This window comes from Varanus komodoensis, unplaced genomic scaffold (genome assembly GCF_004798865.1).
Source record: "Varanus komodoensis strain SLA01 unplaced genomic scaffold, ASM479886v1 scaffold20_1, whole genome shotgun sequence".
Classification (NCBI taxonomy): Eukaryota; Metazoa; Chordata; class Lepidosauria; order Squamata; family Varanidae; genus Varanus; species Varanus komodoensis.
The window spans coordinates 15,430,433-15,446,346 of NW_025335587.1; the positions used below are offsets into that span (position 1 = coordinate 15,430,433).

The 15,914-nt window shown below is 51.2% G+C and overlaps 1 protein-coding gene across 6 annotated transcripts in view; it reads left to right on the top strand.

Moving 5' to 3' along the window:
* MNT (MAX network transcriptional repressor) overlaps positions 1 to 15,914 on the top strand; it is a 54,912-nt gene that overhangs the window by 19,963 nt on the left and 19,035 nt on the right. For all 6 annotated transcript variants that reach the window (XR_006414700.1, XR_006414697.1, XR_006414699.1 and 3 more), the window contains exon 4: positions 947 to 1,058. Coding sequence is in view for 1 of the 6 variants with exons in the window: in XM_044429823.1 (XP_044285758.1) it covers positions 947 to 1,058 (112 nt within the window). In the remaining 5 variants the exon portion in view is untranslated. The remainder of the gene's footprint in view (positions 1 to 946; positions 1,059 to 15,914) is intronic.

Here is a 15,914-nt window from a genome sequence, read left to right on the forward strand (position 1 = left end):
TCCAAACAACCAACAGACAAGGCAAGGATTTCACTACTGTTTGCATTTTGTTGTTTTCATTTGCCCAATCCTCTAGTTTGCAATTGCTTTTGTAAGTCTTAGTTTGTAAGTTCCGAGTGATTCTGGTCACTGGCCTGTTGTAAACCGTGGTTTGTCAATGCAGAGATCAGCTTACATTGTGTTTCTTCAGCTGTGGGTTGGTGTTCCAATTTTGCCAGGTTCTCTTATTTTCCTCCTCCCCACTTGGAATGTGCAGGAGCTTTGGGGCAGTCCCAGGGCACAGACACACAGGCCATTAAGGGGGAGAAGCTAGGCCCAGTAAGTCTGGCTGGCATGCCTGAGAAATCGAGAGTGCCAGTGTGGTGTGATGGTGGGCGTGTTGGACTGGGGCCATCGGAGATACGGGTTTTGGTGCTACTTGACCATGTAGCTCACAGGGGTGACTTTCGGTCAGCCTCTCACTCTCAGCCTAACCTACCTCGCAGAATCGTTGTGAGGATAAAATGGAACTCTATGAGCTGGCCTGGAGTTCCTCACAAGGGGATGTAAATTTTAATCTCGAACATGAAGATGGTGATGATGATGCAGAGGATGCCGTCAGCTTCCTGTTCTTCCCATGCCTTAACTGCATCTTTTTCAGTTTAGCAACTCCTCATTCCACATCCCAGTTTATCCTTCCCAGTTTCACCCATTTTTCTCACCTGCTGCTTGTGCCCACGTCTTTGCTGTCCCCCCAGACCCCTTTTTCTAGTCCTCTTCTCTGCTCTTTCCCAAGTGGGAAGGAACAGGAAGGCCATTGCCAAAGCATCCTGCACCTAGTTGTTAGGTCTTCACTTTTAAAAGCCCCCGCCAAGCAAGGCTTAATCTCAAATCCATTGTGCTGGTGTGACCCTCAACATTATCCCCACCTTCTGCTAAACGGGCGACCTGGGGTTTGTTTCTGCAGACGTGCGCACCTGAAAGAATGCTTCGAGACCCTTAAACGAAATATCCCCAATGTCGACGACAAGAAAACCTCAAACCTCAGCGTCCTAAGGAGTGCCTTGAGATATATCCAGGTAGGAAAATGCTGGTTTATTTCTTTACTGGCGAAAGATCACGTTTCCGTGTGCAATGCTGCATTGGTCAAACGAGATGCATCCTTTTAAGAGAAACATTTCATCTTTTTTATTTTGGGTGGGGAGCAAGGAAATGGGGGAAAGGAACATGGTGTGCTACGGAGGAATGTGGCAGAAGGATCTTCTCCACCACTGGTCTCCTTGATAGGGAATTTGGGGGTCATCCAACAAAAGCAACATTCCGGAGATTGGGACAGGCCAAAGGAAAGGGGGACTTCTTCCTGTTGGGTATAATTTAATGTACAGAAATGAACTAAGATGCGGTTGGTGACTCACTGGCTTGGTGGATGTCTTCTGCGTGATAGGACTTGCCGGAGGCATCGCCTGATCCTCCGGGCGGCTGGAGGGTTGGCTTTTGTGGGCACAAAATGGGAAACAGACAGTGCTCCGGAGCAGCGTAGCTCTTCATCGGTTCTCATGGGAGGGTTTGACAAAGTTGACTTCAGCGCTGTAGTGAGATGCAGCCTCTGCGTTCGTGGGAGGCGTTGAGAGAGCACCTGTGATGGGTCAGAGTTGGCTCCGTCGTGAACTGCTTGCTGTTGGCCTTCTGGATGGGCTTGATCATGAGAAGCGACAAGGCAGACTAAATGATCTCTTGAAACGGGGTCAACAGGTCTGCCTTTCTGCCTGGCTTTTGGCTGACATGGCATTATCCTGGAGTCACTTAATGAAGGATATGTTGCTCTGAAGTTGAGGCTTTCTATCTGTGGCAGAGGAAATGTAAAGGCACAATTGCAGGGGTACAGCTCCCAGCCAGCCTAAATTTATAGGGCTTTTAAATGTTTGGTTTAAACATGCATAAGGCTGCCCCCAAATCGCCCTGGCCAAAATACTTTGCCGAAGTATTTTCAGCAGGTTTTTGCATTTATTTTTTCCAAAATGTTTGGCTTAGAGATCAGGGCAAGCCCGGTTGTACATTAACCCTCATCTTGAGCCTTGGGGCAGCTCCCGACCTTTTCTACTTCTGGCCAACCAGCAAACTTTCTTCCAAAAGCATCAGGGGAGACTTCTGTCCCCCGAAGGCTTCTTTGATAGAATCGCCAACCAACCCAAGGTCCTGCATCTCACCCCTTCCTAACAGACATAGGGTTATTTTCCAATAACTGCAAGAGATCAGCAGCAGTGAATATCCGAATGTTGTCCTCAGATGCCTAGCCGGCATAATCCATGTATCCGGGAAGCCAAAATATAATCCTTGTTGCAGGAAAAGTAATTTTCCATCCACACTGTCCCCTGCTTGTTCCTGCCACCCTCTCTCTGCTCAGAAATTGTTAATTTCTTGGAACAGAAAATCAAGACTTTAATCCCCTTGGCTATAAGGTATTGCTGCAGTTGTCAGTTGACTCTCCCTCCGTAATGAGAGGGCATGACATCCTGATGGCTCAGGGATTCTCTCCTGGCTTCTGGAATGGGTTCCCGTCTGAACTTGGGAAAGGTGAAGCCCTCGCAGCTGGATTGGGGGATGCCATCCTGTTCTCGTCGTAGGTCTGAGTACGTCTGGAGAAGAGGGGAATCTTGAATGTGTGGATGGAGTCTGTGTGTGTCTTTGAGGGTGGGGATTCTGCTTTTCCAGGGTTCCTGATCAGGGGCAAATAGAAAGGGTGCCTTCAGGGAAGATTTCTGGCTGGGATCGGTCTCAGCTTCCTAGTAGCTGAAACTTTTAGAGTGAATGCTGATGCCTTGATGCAGGGCGCTTTCACCTTGTGGTCCGCCTGGCCCTGAACAGACAAGGGGGTTTAGAGCAGGCCTTTCTCAGCCTGGTGCTCTGCATTGTTTGGACAGTAGCTTCCCACATTCCTGACCATTGGCCACTCTGGCTGGGGCTGATAGAACCTGAAGTTCAAGCCACCAGGTTGGGGAAGGCTGCGAATGGTATTTCCAGTGACAAGAGTCCTCTATTTCCTTTCTTCGTGGCTAGCAAAACCACAGTTAATGCAGCAGAATAGGACTGGGAGAGAGACTGAGGTGTGAGGACTGCGAGAGGCCAGAGGCAAAGCTGCGCAAAGCAGGCCAAACGTGACTTTGCTGGAGAAAGAGCACAAAGGTTTGGCTGGATTTCTCAGAGCACAAAGGTTTGGCTGGATTTCTCAGAGCACAAAGGTTTGGCTGGGTTTGTTTTTGGCAAAATCTAGGCATCTCTCCCCAAGTGCAATGTGGGAAATGTATTGTGCTGCAAAAGGTGTGAGGAGGTATAGCATCTTGGTCTTTCCCCCTGGCAAAAAGCAAAAGTTGCCACCCAAGAGAAGTAAGGATGCTCACGTTATCCCCCGTGTGTGGAAAAGGGTTGCAGTCTTCTGTAGATCATACCAGTGCTGAGTTTTGTGAACTGTCTTTTTGATGTGCTGTTAGTCCAAGCACATCAGAAAAGCACTTTTGGGTCCCAGAAGTATTTGACTGCTTACTGTCAGAAACTATACGCTGGGGAGACAGAGGCAGAGTGCAGAAACTAGAGGAAGGCTTTCCTAATAGAATACAATCGTACAAAAGGCTGTTGAAGCAGCAGAACTCACACAGACCGGCATACATCCTGCCAGTACAGAGAGGAGGGCATTCCAGAGAAAGGAAAAGGCCCTGTGGCTAGTTAGGGCAGTAGCCCGAGTCTGTTGCTTTGAGAGGGAGCCGTGTCTTAAAGATCCCCACGGTTCCCCCCAGCTTACGGTGTTGGCCCGGCTAGCTTAAAACCCTCAGCACCGGTCAGATGCATGGGAAGCCCGTTGAGGCAAGTTACCCTTTTGGGAGTCTGGTTCCTCTCCTCCTTTGTGCCCCTGCATTTCGGGCAAGCTCTAGCTTTTACGTGCTTTGGCCCTTTTTTTGTGATGCCAGGCCAGGTTATCTGAAAGAACAGCAAATCTGGTATGTACCTACCTGGCCCTTAGGCATCCAGCGGGGTCCTTCTCAGTGACCAGGAAAAAGGGTCTTTTTGGTTGTGACACCTGTCTGGAGAATAAGCTCCCCAGAGAGGTACACCTGGAAAAAAGAGAAGGGGCCAGGTGGAAACCTTTTAATTCTCCAGGTATCTTAATGGCTCGTGTTTAATCTTTTGTTGTTTTTATTAACTATCGCTGTTGTGCTCACGTGCCAACCTGATTAACCGGCCGGGATGCTGTCCTTGTCTTTATATCAGCTTCCTGATTTTTTTTGTTTTATTGTAATGGGGTTTTCTGTTTTTTGTTTCGGCTTTTAACTCGGTCTGCTTTTAACTGTGCAATCTGCCCAGGGAGCCGAAAGTGAAGTAAATATGTACGTGTTTATGCACACAAGTGTGCATTTGTGTGTGGGCCGCCATGTGTGCACGTGCACTCCAGACACATGTGCCGCTTTGCAACCAGGAAGGAGTCTTTCTGTAACCTGCAGGGCGTTCTGTTCCTCTGGTGCCTTGCCTGCGTCTCGCTGCCAACGCGCCTCCCGTCCTGCTGGCCCAGGACCGGATTCCCGAAAGGTTTCACTTCTGATTGGTCCCCAGCACCGCTGGAAGACAGCCGCGTGCGCTTTTCCCAGCCCCCTTTCCGAAATGGCAATCGGACCTCCCTAGCGGGCCGGCTTGGCACTGCTCCACGCGCCATTTCTGGCGCGCACACGATTTCGAGGTGCCGCCGCTCGCTCGGGTTTCCTGGCCCCTCTCGGCGCAGAGGCCCGGGGGGGGGGGAGGGCGAGTGCTGGGAAAGGAGTGGGGGCGGCGCACGCGGCACGGCTCCCCCCGCCCGGCGGCCGAAGGTCACCGTGGCCGCGTGGCCTGCTGGCCCGGCCCTGCCCTGCCCGCCCCGCCCCGGCTCCATCCGGCACTCTCCCGCCAGCGCATCCACGTGTACAGCGAGCACATGGCCAGCCGGCCCGGGTGACGTCACCAGGGCTGCCCGCCCAGGCAGGAACGCCAGCTGAGCCGAGCCGAGCCGTGCGTCGGGGGGGGGGGGGGCCGCCCGCCCCCTGCTGGCGGACGGGCGCTGCTGGGCGGGGGGCGGCGGGGCGGCCTGGCCCGCTTTTTTGTCCCCCGGGGGTCGGGCGCGCCCCCCCCCCCCCCCGCTTGCATCCCGGGATGCAAGAAGCAGGGATAGTCGAAGGGGGTTCCTGAAGCGGGGGGGGGGGCCCTCCAGCTTGTGCTTGTGGTTTCCCGCTGCAGGCGCCATCCGCGCTCCACCCTGTGCCTTGCCGGAGCCCCCGAATCCGATTCGCTGCCGCTAAGCCCCTGTAGGGCCGCGGGCTGTAAAGTGCGTTTCCTGGGAGTAGGTTCTCAGCGCAAGGATGCGCAGCCCTCCTGGGAGTTGGGCTCTGCACTTGGGGCTGCTTTTCCGCCCAATGAACTGCCTTCCCCGTCCTTTTCTCCCTTCGCTTTAATTTTTCAACGGTAATCGGTTTTGTAACGAAAAGGGTCAGAGAAACAGCCCGCAGTGCGTATGCCTTTATTCCTCACCCTCTGAGGACACGGCCCTGATTTTCCATCTCCTCCATGAATTGAAAAAATAAGAATATCCACACGGCTCTTCGTTTTGGCCACAGGTTTTCAGTTGTGCTGAATGAGTGCACGTTTTGCAAGAAAGGTTTGCTAAAGAGTTTTCTTTAGGAGCGTTCTTTCCAACAAAATCACATAAACCCTGCTGTTTCTCAAATCTTGTTCTCCCCGGTATTCGCAGTGTGGTGTGGTTTTGAACAGCGCAAGGCTGGGACTCAGGAGCTGGGTTCTAGTCCCCACTCAGCCATGGGGTTCACTGGGGGACTTTAGGCCAACCCAGCCTACCTCGCAGGGTTGTTGTGGGGTAACCAAGAGGTGGAGGAGAATTCTGTAAGCTGCCTTGAGTTCCTTGAAAGGGAAAAAGAGGGCATATAAATAGAATTAATAAAGGAATTAATAAAATTGTTAAAAACTTCAGCCTACACTTCGTTACTCTCTGAAGAATTCACTCTGTCTGTTACTCTTGTTAGCAAAAGGGAGGGCAACATGTTGACCACCCCGCAATGCAAAGCGCTTTTTCCAAGGGGGCACTGGAAGTGGAACCTCTGCTGTCTTTCCTCACCCCCTAATGCTGGGGCCCGCTTTCCCCCGTGACCCGAACCCGTGCAGAACCTCCCGGGATCACCTTTGGTGCCGCTCGCACGGGCTGGCAGACACCGTTTTGTGACATGACCTTGACCTTGAGCATCTAATGAACCCCGATTTCTCTCCGGGGAGCAGAAGACTTTCCTGTCTGGTCTTTTGAGTTGCAGGAGGAGAAGATGGAAAGAGTTGAACGTGTGTGGGTTCACATATGGGGGACCCACCCCCCAAAGGTTGCAAACCTTTTAATTGGGAAGTGTGAATACAGTTCTAATAGTGGGTTCTAATCCCAGATCAGGCATGGCACCTACTGGGTGGCTTTGGGCCAGTCACAGATTCTTGGCCTCTCCTACCTCGCAGGGGTGTTGTTGGGAGGATGAAATAGTGAGAAGAGACCTCCCTAAGCTGCCTTGCAAAGAAAAGGGCAGCGTATAAATGGAAAGCAGTAAGAAAAGATGCTGCTGCTACCGCCAATAATTATTGTAATTATTATAATTAATTGTTATAATGATGTATTGTCCTGCAGCCCTCAGCTTTGAGAGCAGCTGACGAGGGAATAAAAGGGGACCTTTCCCGCTTCCCTTGTTTGAAAGATAATAAGGCAAAGCCATATTTAACAGGGGAAAGGGGAGCGATGGACAGAATGTTGAACTGGGACCCTCAGAGATCCGGGTTCTAGTCCCCACTCGCCTGTGACACTCACTGGGTGACTTTGGCCCCATCCTGGGCTCTCAGCCAAATCTACCTCACAGGGTCGTTGTGGTGAGGATAAAACAGACCAGAGATGGATTATGTGAGCCGCTTCAGGTTCTTCCCACACAGAACAAAAGTGGAATATAAATGCAGTGGTACTGTGCTGGCCCCGGGGGAAACCAAGGGAGACAAATTCACATGGGAAGGTGGAAGCAGCAGGTCTCCAAGTGCAGCCTTCGGGGTCTTTGGACGAGGGTGCGGACCTTCTCAGGAAACTCCCAGCAGCGTCCTTGCCGGGGGGACGCGCAGGCCTGCACCCCATCTGATTTGCACGTGTGTCTGGCTCTCGCGTGGGGGACGGCTTGTCCTGCGGAGCGAAGGCTCCGTTCTTCCAAGAATGGCTGTTTTGCCCAGGAGGGGAAAGAGCTGATTAAGGTCACGGGCAAAACAACTCCTCCCCTGCCAGTTGCCTGCTTGCTTTAAATGGTGGGAAAAGTTCTTAGCATGCAGGCGAGGGGTCTCTACAGCCGTTCGGGGCCCAGATCAAAATTTGGGGATAGCACCGGCCTATCCCCTCCTCCCCCCACAGCTTTTCTGGGGTCCCTGCCCGTAGTTCCAGGTGCTTCCTTCCTTGGATAGTGCTGGTTTTGTTCCGTCCAGCTTCTGCTATATGGAAAGGAAGGTGGGCTTTCTCTTTTGCAATGGTGTCATCCGAGGATGCAGAAGTGGACAAAAATTCAACTCAAAGTGAGCAAGGGTGCCTGTTTTGTCCTCTCCTCTTTTCTGAATTTTTAGCAACCTTTTTGGAGGGCGGGGGGGGGGGGCTACAGCAGGACAATGACTTTCCCTGTGTCTCTGCCACCATGAGGGCTAGAAACTTAACTGTGGGATTGTGTTATTGTTGTGCCCAAAGGAGTCTTGTGAGCATCCCAGTTTGGCAACAGAAAGAACGATTTGGCATGTGCCTTGAAAAAAAGAGTGGACCCCCCCAAATCTGAGTGTTGTGGGTTCAAATCTTAACCTTTGCAGGATTTGCATACTGTGAGCATTCAGCCACTTCCATGGGAAATCCTGCACTAAACTTAGCTTTTTTTATCCCAAAAATGCCTAGGCACTGCCCCCTTCTGGCATATGCCCCCTTCTGCATGCATCCCCCCCCCCAAACACCACTGAAATATGCCGTCTTAATTTATCCTGGGTTCCCCCTTCTCTTTTCGCACATGCTGATGAGACCTCAGCGTGGCGACCTGCCTCTCCCCACCCTTGATATTTTTGACTCTGGCAGCAGAATGGTGGAAAACGAAGGGAACCCACCTTCCCCAGCATCGCGGTCGGAAAGAGCTGCTCGCCCGGACGAGTTGCTATGGAAACCCTAGTTTTCGTTCCCTAGGAAACCGGCAGGTTTTCACACATGCAGCATATGAAGCGCAGTCTGCCCTCCTTGCCGAGGCTGGGGCCCGATCCTGCCTCGCACACATGGCAGGATTTGTCCCGCTTCCTGCAAGATGGGCGGATTCCTCTCCCACCCAGGAATCGCCCCCTGTGTCCGTTTTCCTTCGCGGTGTGATGGATGCCCCAGGCGTGTGAGAAGGGAGTACTGGTTTTTGCAAAACGGGAGGCAAGTTATTAGCCCTTATGACAAGGAGCTGGTGAAACCTCAGGAAGGTGGTGTGCGTGAGGAAGGGTATAATACGGCTTGGGACCTGGATATCTAAAGGAACGCCTGCTTCCTTATTTGCCCTCCCGCCCCTTGAGGTCGGTGGCAGAGGCCCTCCTCTGGGAGCCCTCCGTGAAAGAAATTAGGAGGGTGAGCACCCAGAGGAGGGCTTTCTCTGCGGTGGCGCCCAACCTATGGAACGCGCTCCCCAGAGAGGTCCGCCTGGCGCCGTCGTTATTTGTTTTTCGGTGCCAGGCCAAGACCTTTTTATTTAAACGATAATTGTTAATATTATTTATTGGTTTTAAAATTTTTTAGCCAGGATGAATCCAGATTTTATATATATTTATCTGTATGATTCTTTATTTATGATGTTGGAAGCCGTCCTGAGGCTTATGTGAATGGAACGGCATACAAAAATTCCAAATAAATAAATAAGGCTGAACAGGGTTTCTGTTTGTCTGCAGATGGGGTGTTAATTCTTGCCCTTCTCCTGTGGTGAACAACCAGATGATAAATTATGCAGGCTTGGCAGATCCATGCAGATAAGACGTGGCTTATTGCAGAATGCCTGTTTTTCTTTGCGTGCAAAGAGGTGGAGAGGGGCTGTGTCGGAGGTTGGGAGTTGGGGTGGGGGAGACCCAGAACAGGAGCATTCACACCTTTGTGTGTGTGTGCACAAAGGTGGCATCCTAGAAACACAGAAACAGAGCGAGTCAGAAGGGGTCTCCCGGGCCATCTAGTCTGACCCCCAGCTCCAGCCGGCTCCGCTCACGACATGCCCACCATATGCACGTCTACCCGCCATGTGCATCTTCAGTAGAAGCACCCCCCAAAAACCCCAACCAACAACTTCCTTGGAATTAGACATCTAGCACATCAGCTCTGGTTTCTTGCAGTGCTAATTTTCTCCCTGCAGGGAGTTTTAATTTAAAAAATAAAAAATGATGTCTCCCACCTACAGTCCAAAGATGCATGTCCATCCTTACCAGCTCCTATTCTGCTACAGCATCTCAAGTTGTGGGGAATGCCTTTGCCGATTCCTGGCTTGTAATTTGTCAAACTGCAGGTAGCAGAGTATCTGTTGTTGTTGATGATGATGATGTTGCTCTCTCCTCCTTGACACTGGTGAAAAGCTCTCTGTTTGTTGTAATGTAGAACAAAGGGAGAGGGATGTGTGCACCATTGCTCCTTGAGGTGCTAGCTTTCTACATATGAGGAGATGTTTATGTGGGTACAAAGTAAGAACCTTTTCCTTCGGCAGCCTTCAGTGGAGAGTCCGTGATTCTACCTTGGCCTGTACGGCTTACAGAATTGTGCATTCTCCTTGCTTCTGCTGCAGAGTTTATGAGCAAATTGCTATTCTTTTACTCTTATGTTTTAACATGCCTTGTTAAAAAAAGAAAAGAAAAACAACCCTTCTGAATACAAATTGTACAGCAAAGCGCCATTCTGGAGGCAAGCGAGACACAGAGAGAGATGCCCCTGGAGCTTTGCTTTCTTCACCCAGATATGAGATCGAGCAACTTAATTACAGCCAGCTCTTAACATGGGGAAAATATTTGTACAGTGACAAATGCAGGCCGGTATGTACCAAATGCTGGCACTTTGCTTGCCAGAGTACGGGCAGGCGGAACTTCCTGGATGCTAACTTGGCTGCTTTAAAGGGGTTTTGAAATGGAGCAAAACCTCCGAAAAGGCAGCCAAATGGTTCCTGTAGAACGCAGCTTCCTTCTGCTTATGCTCGAACCCGTAAAACCAAAGGGGTACCCAGAGATCTCCTAATTTAGCTGCAATTGCTTTTTAAAATGTTGCCATCTGGTCCAAAATTGATGGATGAGTTTCAGTTGTTGCAGCCTGATTATGTGGACAAGGTGCTTGGACAGGTACGTCCTACCACCTGCTTACTGGACCCTTGCCCATCTTGGCTAATTAAGAAAGCCAAGGATGCGATTGGGACCTGGATCCTGGAGATGGTCAATTTCTCTCTAAGGGATGGCTGCGTACCTGCCCCTTTAAAGAAGGCGGTAGTCCGGCCTGTCCTAAAGAAGGTTTCCCTGGATCCAGAGATGGCCACCAATTATAGACCAGTGGCCAACATCCCGTTCTTGGGCAAGGTGTTAGAGGGGGTGGTGGCGGGACAACTCCAAGCACTCTTGGATGAAGCTGATTATCTGGACCCATTTCAGTCCAGCTTCAGACCCGAGCACAGTACTGAATCTGCCTTGGTCGCCCTGTACGATGACCTGTGCAGGGAGAAAGTCGGGGGAGTGCGTCCCTGTTGGTTCTCCTGGACCTCGCAGCGGCTTTCGATACCATCGACCATGGTGTCCTTCTGGATAGGCTAGCGGGATTGGGGGTCGGAGGCACTGCTTTGCGGTGGTTCCGCTCCTATCTCAATAGCTGATTCCAGAAGGTGGTGCTGGGGGACTGTGGCTCTGCGCCATGGCAGCTATGCCATGGAGTACCGCAGGGGTCCATTTTGTCCCCCTTGCTATTCAACATCTACATGAAACCGCTGGGAGAGGTCATCCGGAGGTGTGGGCTGCGGAATCATCAGTACACTGATGATACCCAGCTCTACCTCTCGTTTTCCACCAATCCAGGTGAGGCAGTGGCTGTGCTGAACCGGTGCCTGGCCGAGGTAATGGGCTGGATGAGGGCCAATAAACTGAAGCTCAATCCAGACAAGACGGAGGTCCTGTTGGTAGGTGGGTCGGGCTTCGGGATGGGGGACCTGGGCCTTGTCCTGAATGGGGTTGCACTCCCTCTTAGGGACAGGGTTCGCAGCTTGGGAGTGCTCCTCGACCCAGAGCTGTCATTGGAAGCTCAAGTGACAGCGGTGGCAAGGAGCGCTTTCCTTCAGCTTCGACTGATCCATCAACTGCGTCCCTACCTGGAGAATGACTGCCTGGCGACTGTGACACATGCATTGGTAACTTCCCAATTAGACTTCTGTTCTATGTGGGGCTGCCCTTTAAGATGGTCTGGATACTTCAATTGGTGCAAAATAGAGCTGCCAGGTTGCTGACGGACTGGGCATTGTTCTCATATAACCCCAGTCCTCCGTCAATTTCACTGGCTTCCCATTGAAGTCCGAGCCCAATTCAAGGTGCTGGTTATCACCTATAAAGCCCTCAACGGCTTGGGTCCTGGTTATCTAAAGGAGCGCACCTTGAATTGGGCCCGGACTTCAATGGGAAGCCAGTGAAGCTGACGGAGGACTGGAGTCATGTGAACATAACGCCCCATCCCCGTCAGCAGCCTGGCAGCTCTATTTTGAACCAGTTGAAGTATCCGGACCATCACCTCTCTGATCTTCTGGGGCTGAAGAGGAAGCCCTGTATTTGCTCCTGATTGAAACTTGGAATTGTGGACAGTTTTGGTGCTCTTCCGTTTGGCAAAGGCTGAGTTGTGGATGATGTACGTACAACGGATGCGCAGCGCAGGGCTGTGGAATGGTGGCCTGTAAACCGCGTTACAACTTTGCAACTTTCGATAGAAGCACAGATTAACAAAACTGTGATCGGTCACAAGATGCAGTCCTGCAGCAGCACGACTGTCCAGCGCTTGCAGAGAGCCCTTGGCCTTTCTCCTGCTTAAGTTTGCACCCTTGAAGGAAAGTTGCATGACTGTTCAAGCATTATCTATTTCATAATAGCAACGAAGCATAAGCATTCCAAAGAGATGATGTATAACTGGATACAGCAATGGTATCATAATTCGAAACGGAGACCGGTAGCACTTATATGATCGCTGGGATAGAAAACAAAACTTCTGATCAGCCAGAAGCATGTAATGGCAGGTCATCAGAAAGCGAGTTCTTTGTGTGTGAGTTTATGAGACACACACCCATGCAGAATTATTTTTAATGCAGTTGCTTCTAAACCCACCTCCAGTCGTTTCTCACACAGCGCCTCTGTTAAGATGTTGTCCGCAAACCACACAGTTGTGCATCATTGCAGAGACAAAGAAGCAATTGCTCTGGAAATAGTGCGTAGCCCATATGTAAAATGAATTGTTGGTTTATCTACTCATCTTTAATCAGTAGTAGCCCCGCTGATTGGCAGTCTTGGTTGTCCAAACAGCCAGGGGAAGAAATTATGATGGGGGATCAAGACATTTTGGATGTCCGTTCCTTGCTTTTTCACCTTTCCTTGGTGCACTCTTACAAGGCAAAACTAACTGCCTGCAGAGAGGGGGACCCCCGCTTTCCAGTATAGTGGGCTCTTTCTCCACCCTGAATTTTAAAGGAACTCTTCTCTCCCCAAAACAGGGACAGCTCCCTAAAAGTTGGGAGCCAAGTTGACAAAGGCCATCAGCCCCTCGTTCCTTTTCCGCCCCCCATCTTCTCGAGCCTTCCCCACTGCCTCGCCGTTCTAGGAGTCCGCAGCTTCTCTCGCAGGTTCAGCAAAATCGCAAAGGTTCTGTCGCTCAGGTTGAGATGAGCCCCGAGGCAGTAAATCCTGCGGCCCCAAAACGGGCTCAGCTCAGGTGCGGAAGACGGTGGAAGAGGTGCGCTTGCTGTGGTGGATACATCCAAGTGCAGGAGCTTCGCGGTATGGGGTAGCTGCAGCATCTTGCCCCTGCGGTGGACCTTCCTGGTGGCATGTGTGCATCCTTGACTCGGCCATCATGCCCTCGGCAGGGCGCAAAGGGAAAGGGCTCCCCAGCCCCGTGAAGTGCTCCGTTTCGTGAACACCCTGGTGCATTTGGGTGTGTGCAGCCAGTGCATGCATGATACGGCGGCCCCCGGGGATGAATCATGGTTACCACATGCTCCCGGGGTCATGTTTGCTGGCGCCCTTGGGGGCCCGGCTTCCTGTGACCGGCATGGGCTCATGGAAGGTGAGGCGGCTCTTGGAGGCCCCTGGAACAAGCTGTGGGATTTGGGAGTTGGAGGCTGTTGTGCCTTCTTGGAAGCTGGAGTGCTCTGGGGGAGGAGGACGAGGTCAGGGCAGAATGCGTAGGTCTCCACAGCTGCTCTCAGGTGTGGTGGAAGACGTCGATGTTGAAGGAAGACCCACCTCCTTCACTTGTGCCCTGAGATGCTCAACGCCCCTATTCTTTCAACCTAGTGATACTTTAAGAAAATTCAGCCAAAAGCTTTAGATGCTTGTTAACCTAAAAAAACCTGCTTAGATTCTAAACCTCCGGTTTCTCCCATGCATGGCGCACTTAAATTGTTGTTGTTGTTGTTGTTATAACAACATTTCTATGCCGCCCCTTGCCGAAGCCTCGGGGCGGCTTACAACACAATAAAATACATTGAAATACAATAGAACATAATAATCAAGTTCCCTTGATTAGGAGTGGGTCTCCTCGGAATGTGGGTTGGACACACAGATGTTTGTGCTTTCGACACCCTGTCGTTCCCGCTGCTGCCTGCTGTACACGTCCAGTTTGTCTGGAGAAGTTCACACGTGTGTTGCCTCCTTGGCAGGCAAGGGGATGGCTTGCACCTGTGATACGACGGAGTTTAGGACTGCCTCTCTGTGTTTGTGAGGTGAATTGGGAGCGGTCCTTTGCCGTGGCCTGGACTTGACTAGATGCACCACTAGTTTGATGCCTTTTTCTTATTCAGGAGACAGATTTGACATGCAAAGCATCCCCTGTAGTTACGGCACAGTGGTTAAGAGCACAGACTCTCAGCCCAGCCTACCTCACAGGGTTGTTGTTGTGGGGAGAAAATTGGAAGCATCAGGAGGGGAATGAAGTAAGCCGCCCCGAGTTCTTTACACAAGAAAAAGGTGGGATATAAATCTAACGAACATCAAAAGTTGGATGGCACCAGGACAGAGTCATTGCCGGTTGGATTGTGGGCCGGGGGTAAGACACCTGGTGTCCTGCAAAGGTTTTGGACTACAGTTCCCATAAAGCCCAGCTGTCATGTTCAGCTCGAGGCCAACAAGCTGCTTACGGGAAACCTGCAAGCCAGTTATGAAAGCAAGAGGGTTCGCCGGCAACTGGTGTGCGGAAGCATACCAGCTCTGCTACATGAAGTGGCATTTAGCCTTCAGGATGGTACCCTCCTCATCCACGAACTTGCCCAGTCCCTTTTAAAGCTATCCCAGCTGGCAGCCATCGCTGTGTCTTGCGGAAATGACCTCGGTAGCCAAACCACGGAGTGCGTGAGGTTCTTCTCTGAATCCATCTAGAAGCTTCGTGCAGAGACCTCGCTGGGTTCTAGTATGAGGAGAGGACCGTTTTCAAAAAGGGTAGTGGAAGGGACATGGGGAATTACAGACCTGTTAGCCTTACGTCCATTGTGGGGAAAACAATGCAAAGGCTCATAATAGAGAGAGATCTAGTGATGCTAGATAGGGAAGGGAGGCTGACAGCCACACAACACGGCTTCCACAAAAACGGGTCCTGCCGGACAAACCTTGTGGGATTCTGTGACAAGGTTTCGAGATGGCTAGATGGAAGGGATGCAGCGGATGTGGTATACCTGGATTTATGGAATTATAGACCAGTTAGCCTTATGTCCATTGTAGGAAAAACAATGGAAAGGCTCATAATAGAGAGAGATCTAGCGATGCTAGATAGGGAAGGGAGGTTGACAGCCACACAACATGGCTTCCACAAAAACAGGTCCTGCCAGACAAACCTTGTGGAATTCTATGACAAGGTTTTGAGATGGCTAGATGGGGGGGATGCAGTGGATGTGGTATAGCTGGATTTCAGCAAGGCCTTTGACAAGGTGCCCCATGATATCCTGGTGGAGAAACTGAGGAGTTCTTCGTCGTGGCCTCTGTGCATTCACACATATGGGTGCTGCGCCTGCTGGAAGATTGGAAAGCTAACGGTTTTTGGCGGGAAAACTCCGCTCCCCTCCCCCTTCGTGGTATAAATAGAGCGGAGTGTCCGCCATTTTACTCAGTCTTTGCGACCGCCGTTCACTGTGCCTCGTGCCTGTTCGTCTCTCGCTATAGATCTGTGCCTCTTTGTTGTTTTTTTCTCAAAAACCTTAAACTCCTCTTGCTCCAAGTTTGTTCTTCTTCCCGATTCTGTCCGTTTTCTTCTTAAATTCTCTTCTCTCTATATATAAAAAAGCAAAAAACAAACAAGCAGACAAAAATATCTTACCCTCTATACTGTCCTCTTTTCTTCATTTTTCCGCGATGGCGCAGCGGGCGGCATTCCGCAAATGCATTGAATGTGGATCTAAAATGGCGCCAGTTGATCCACATGATCTATGCCTCCTCTGCCTCGGCGAGGGGCATAAGACCGACAAATGCGTTTACCAAGCAGGCGCGGAAAAACGGAGAATCGTCTCAGGAAGCTCCTATGGGAACAGGCATTAATGCAGTCTGACCAACTGCTCCTAGGACCTGGTTCCTCTTCGTCCGCGCCTCCTCAGCGCTCTTCCTCCACCGTGAGTGCTCCGGCAAAGCGTCCTTCCTCGACCTCTGCC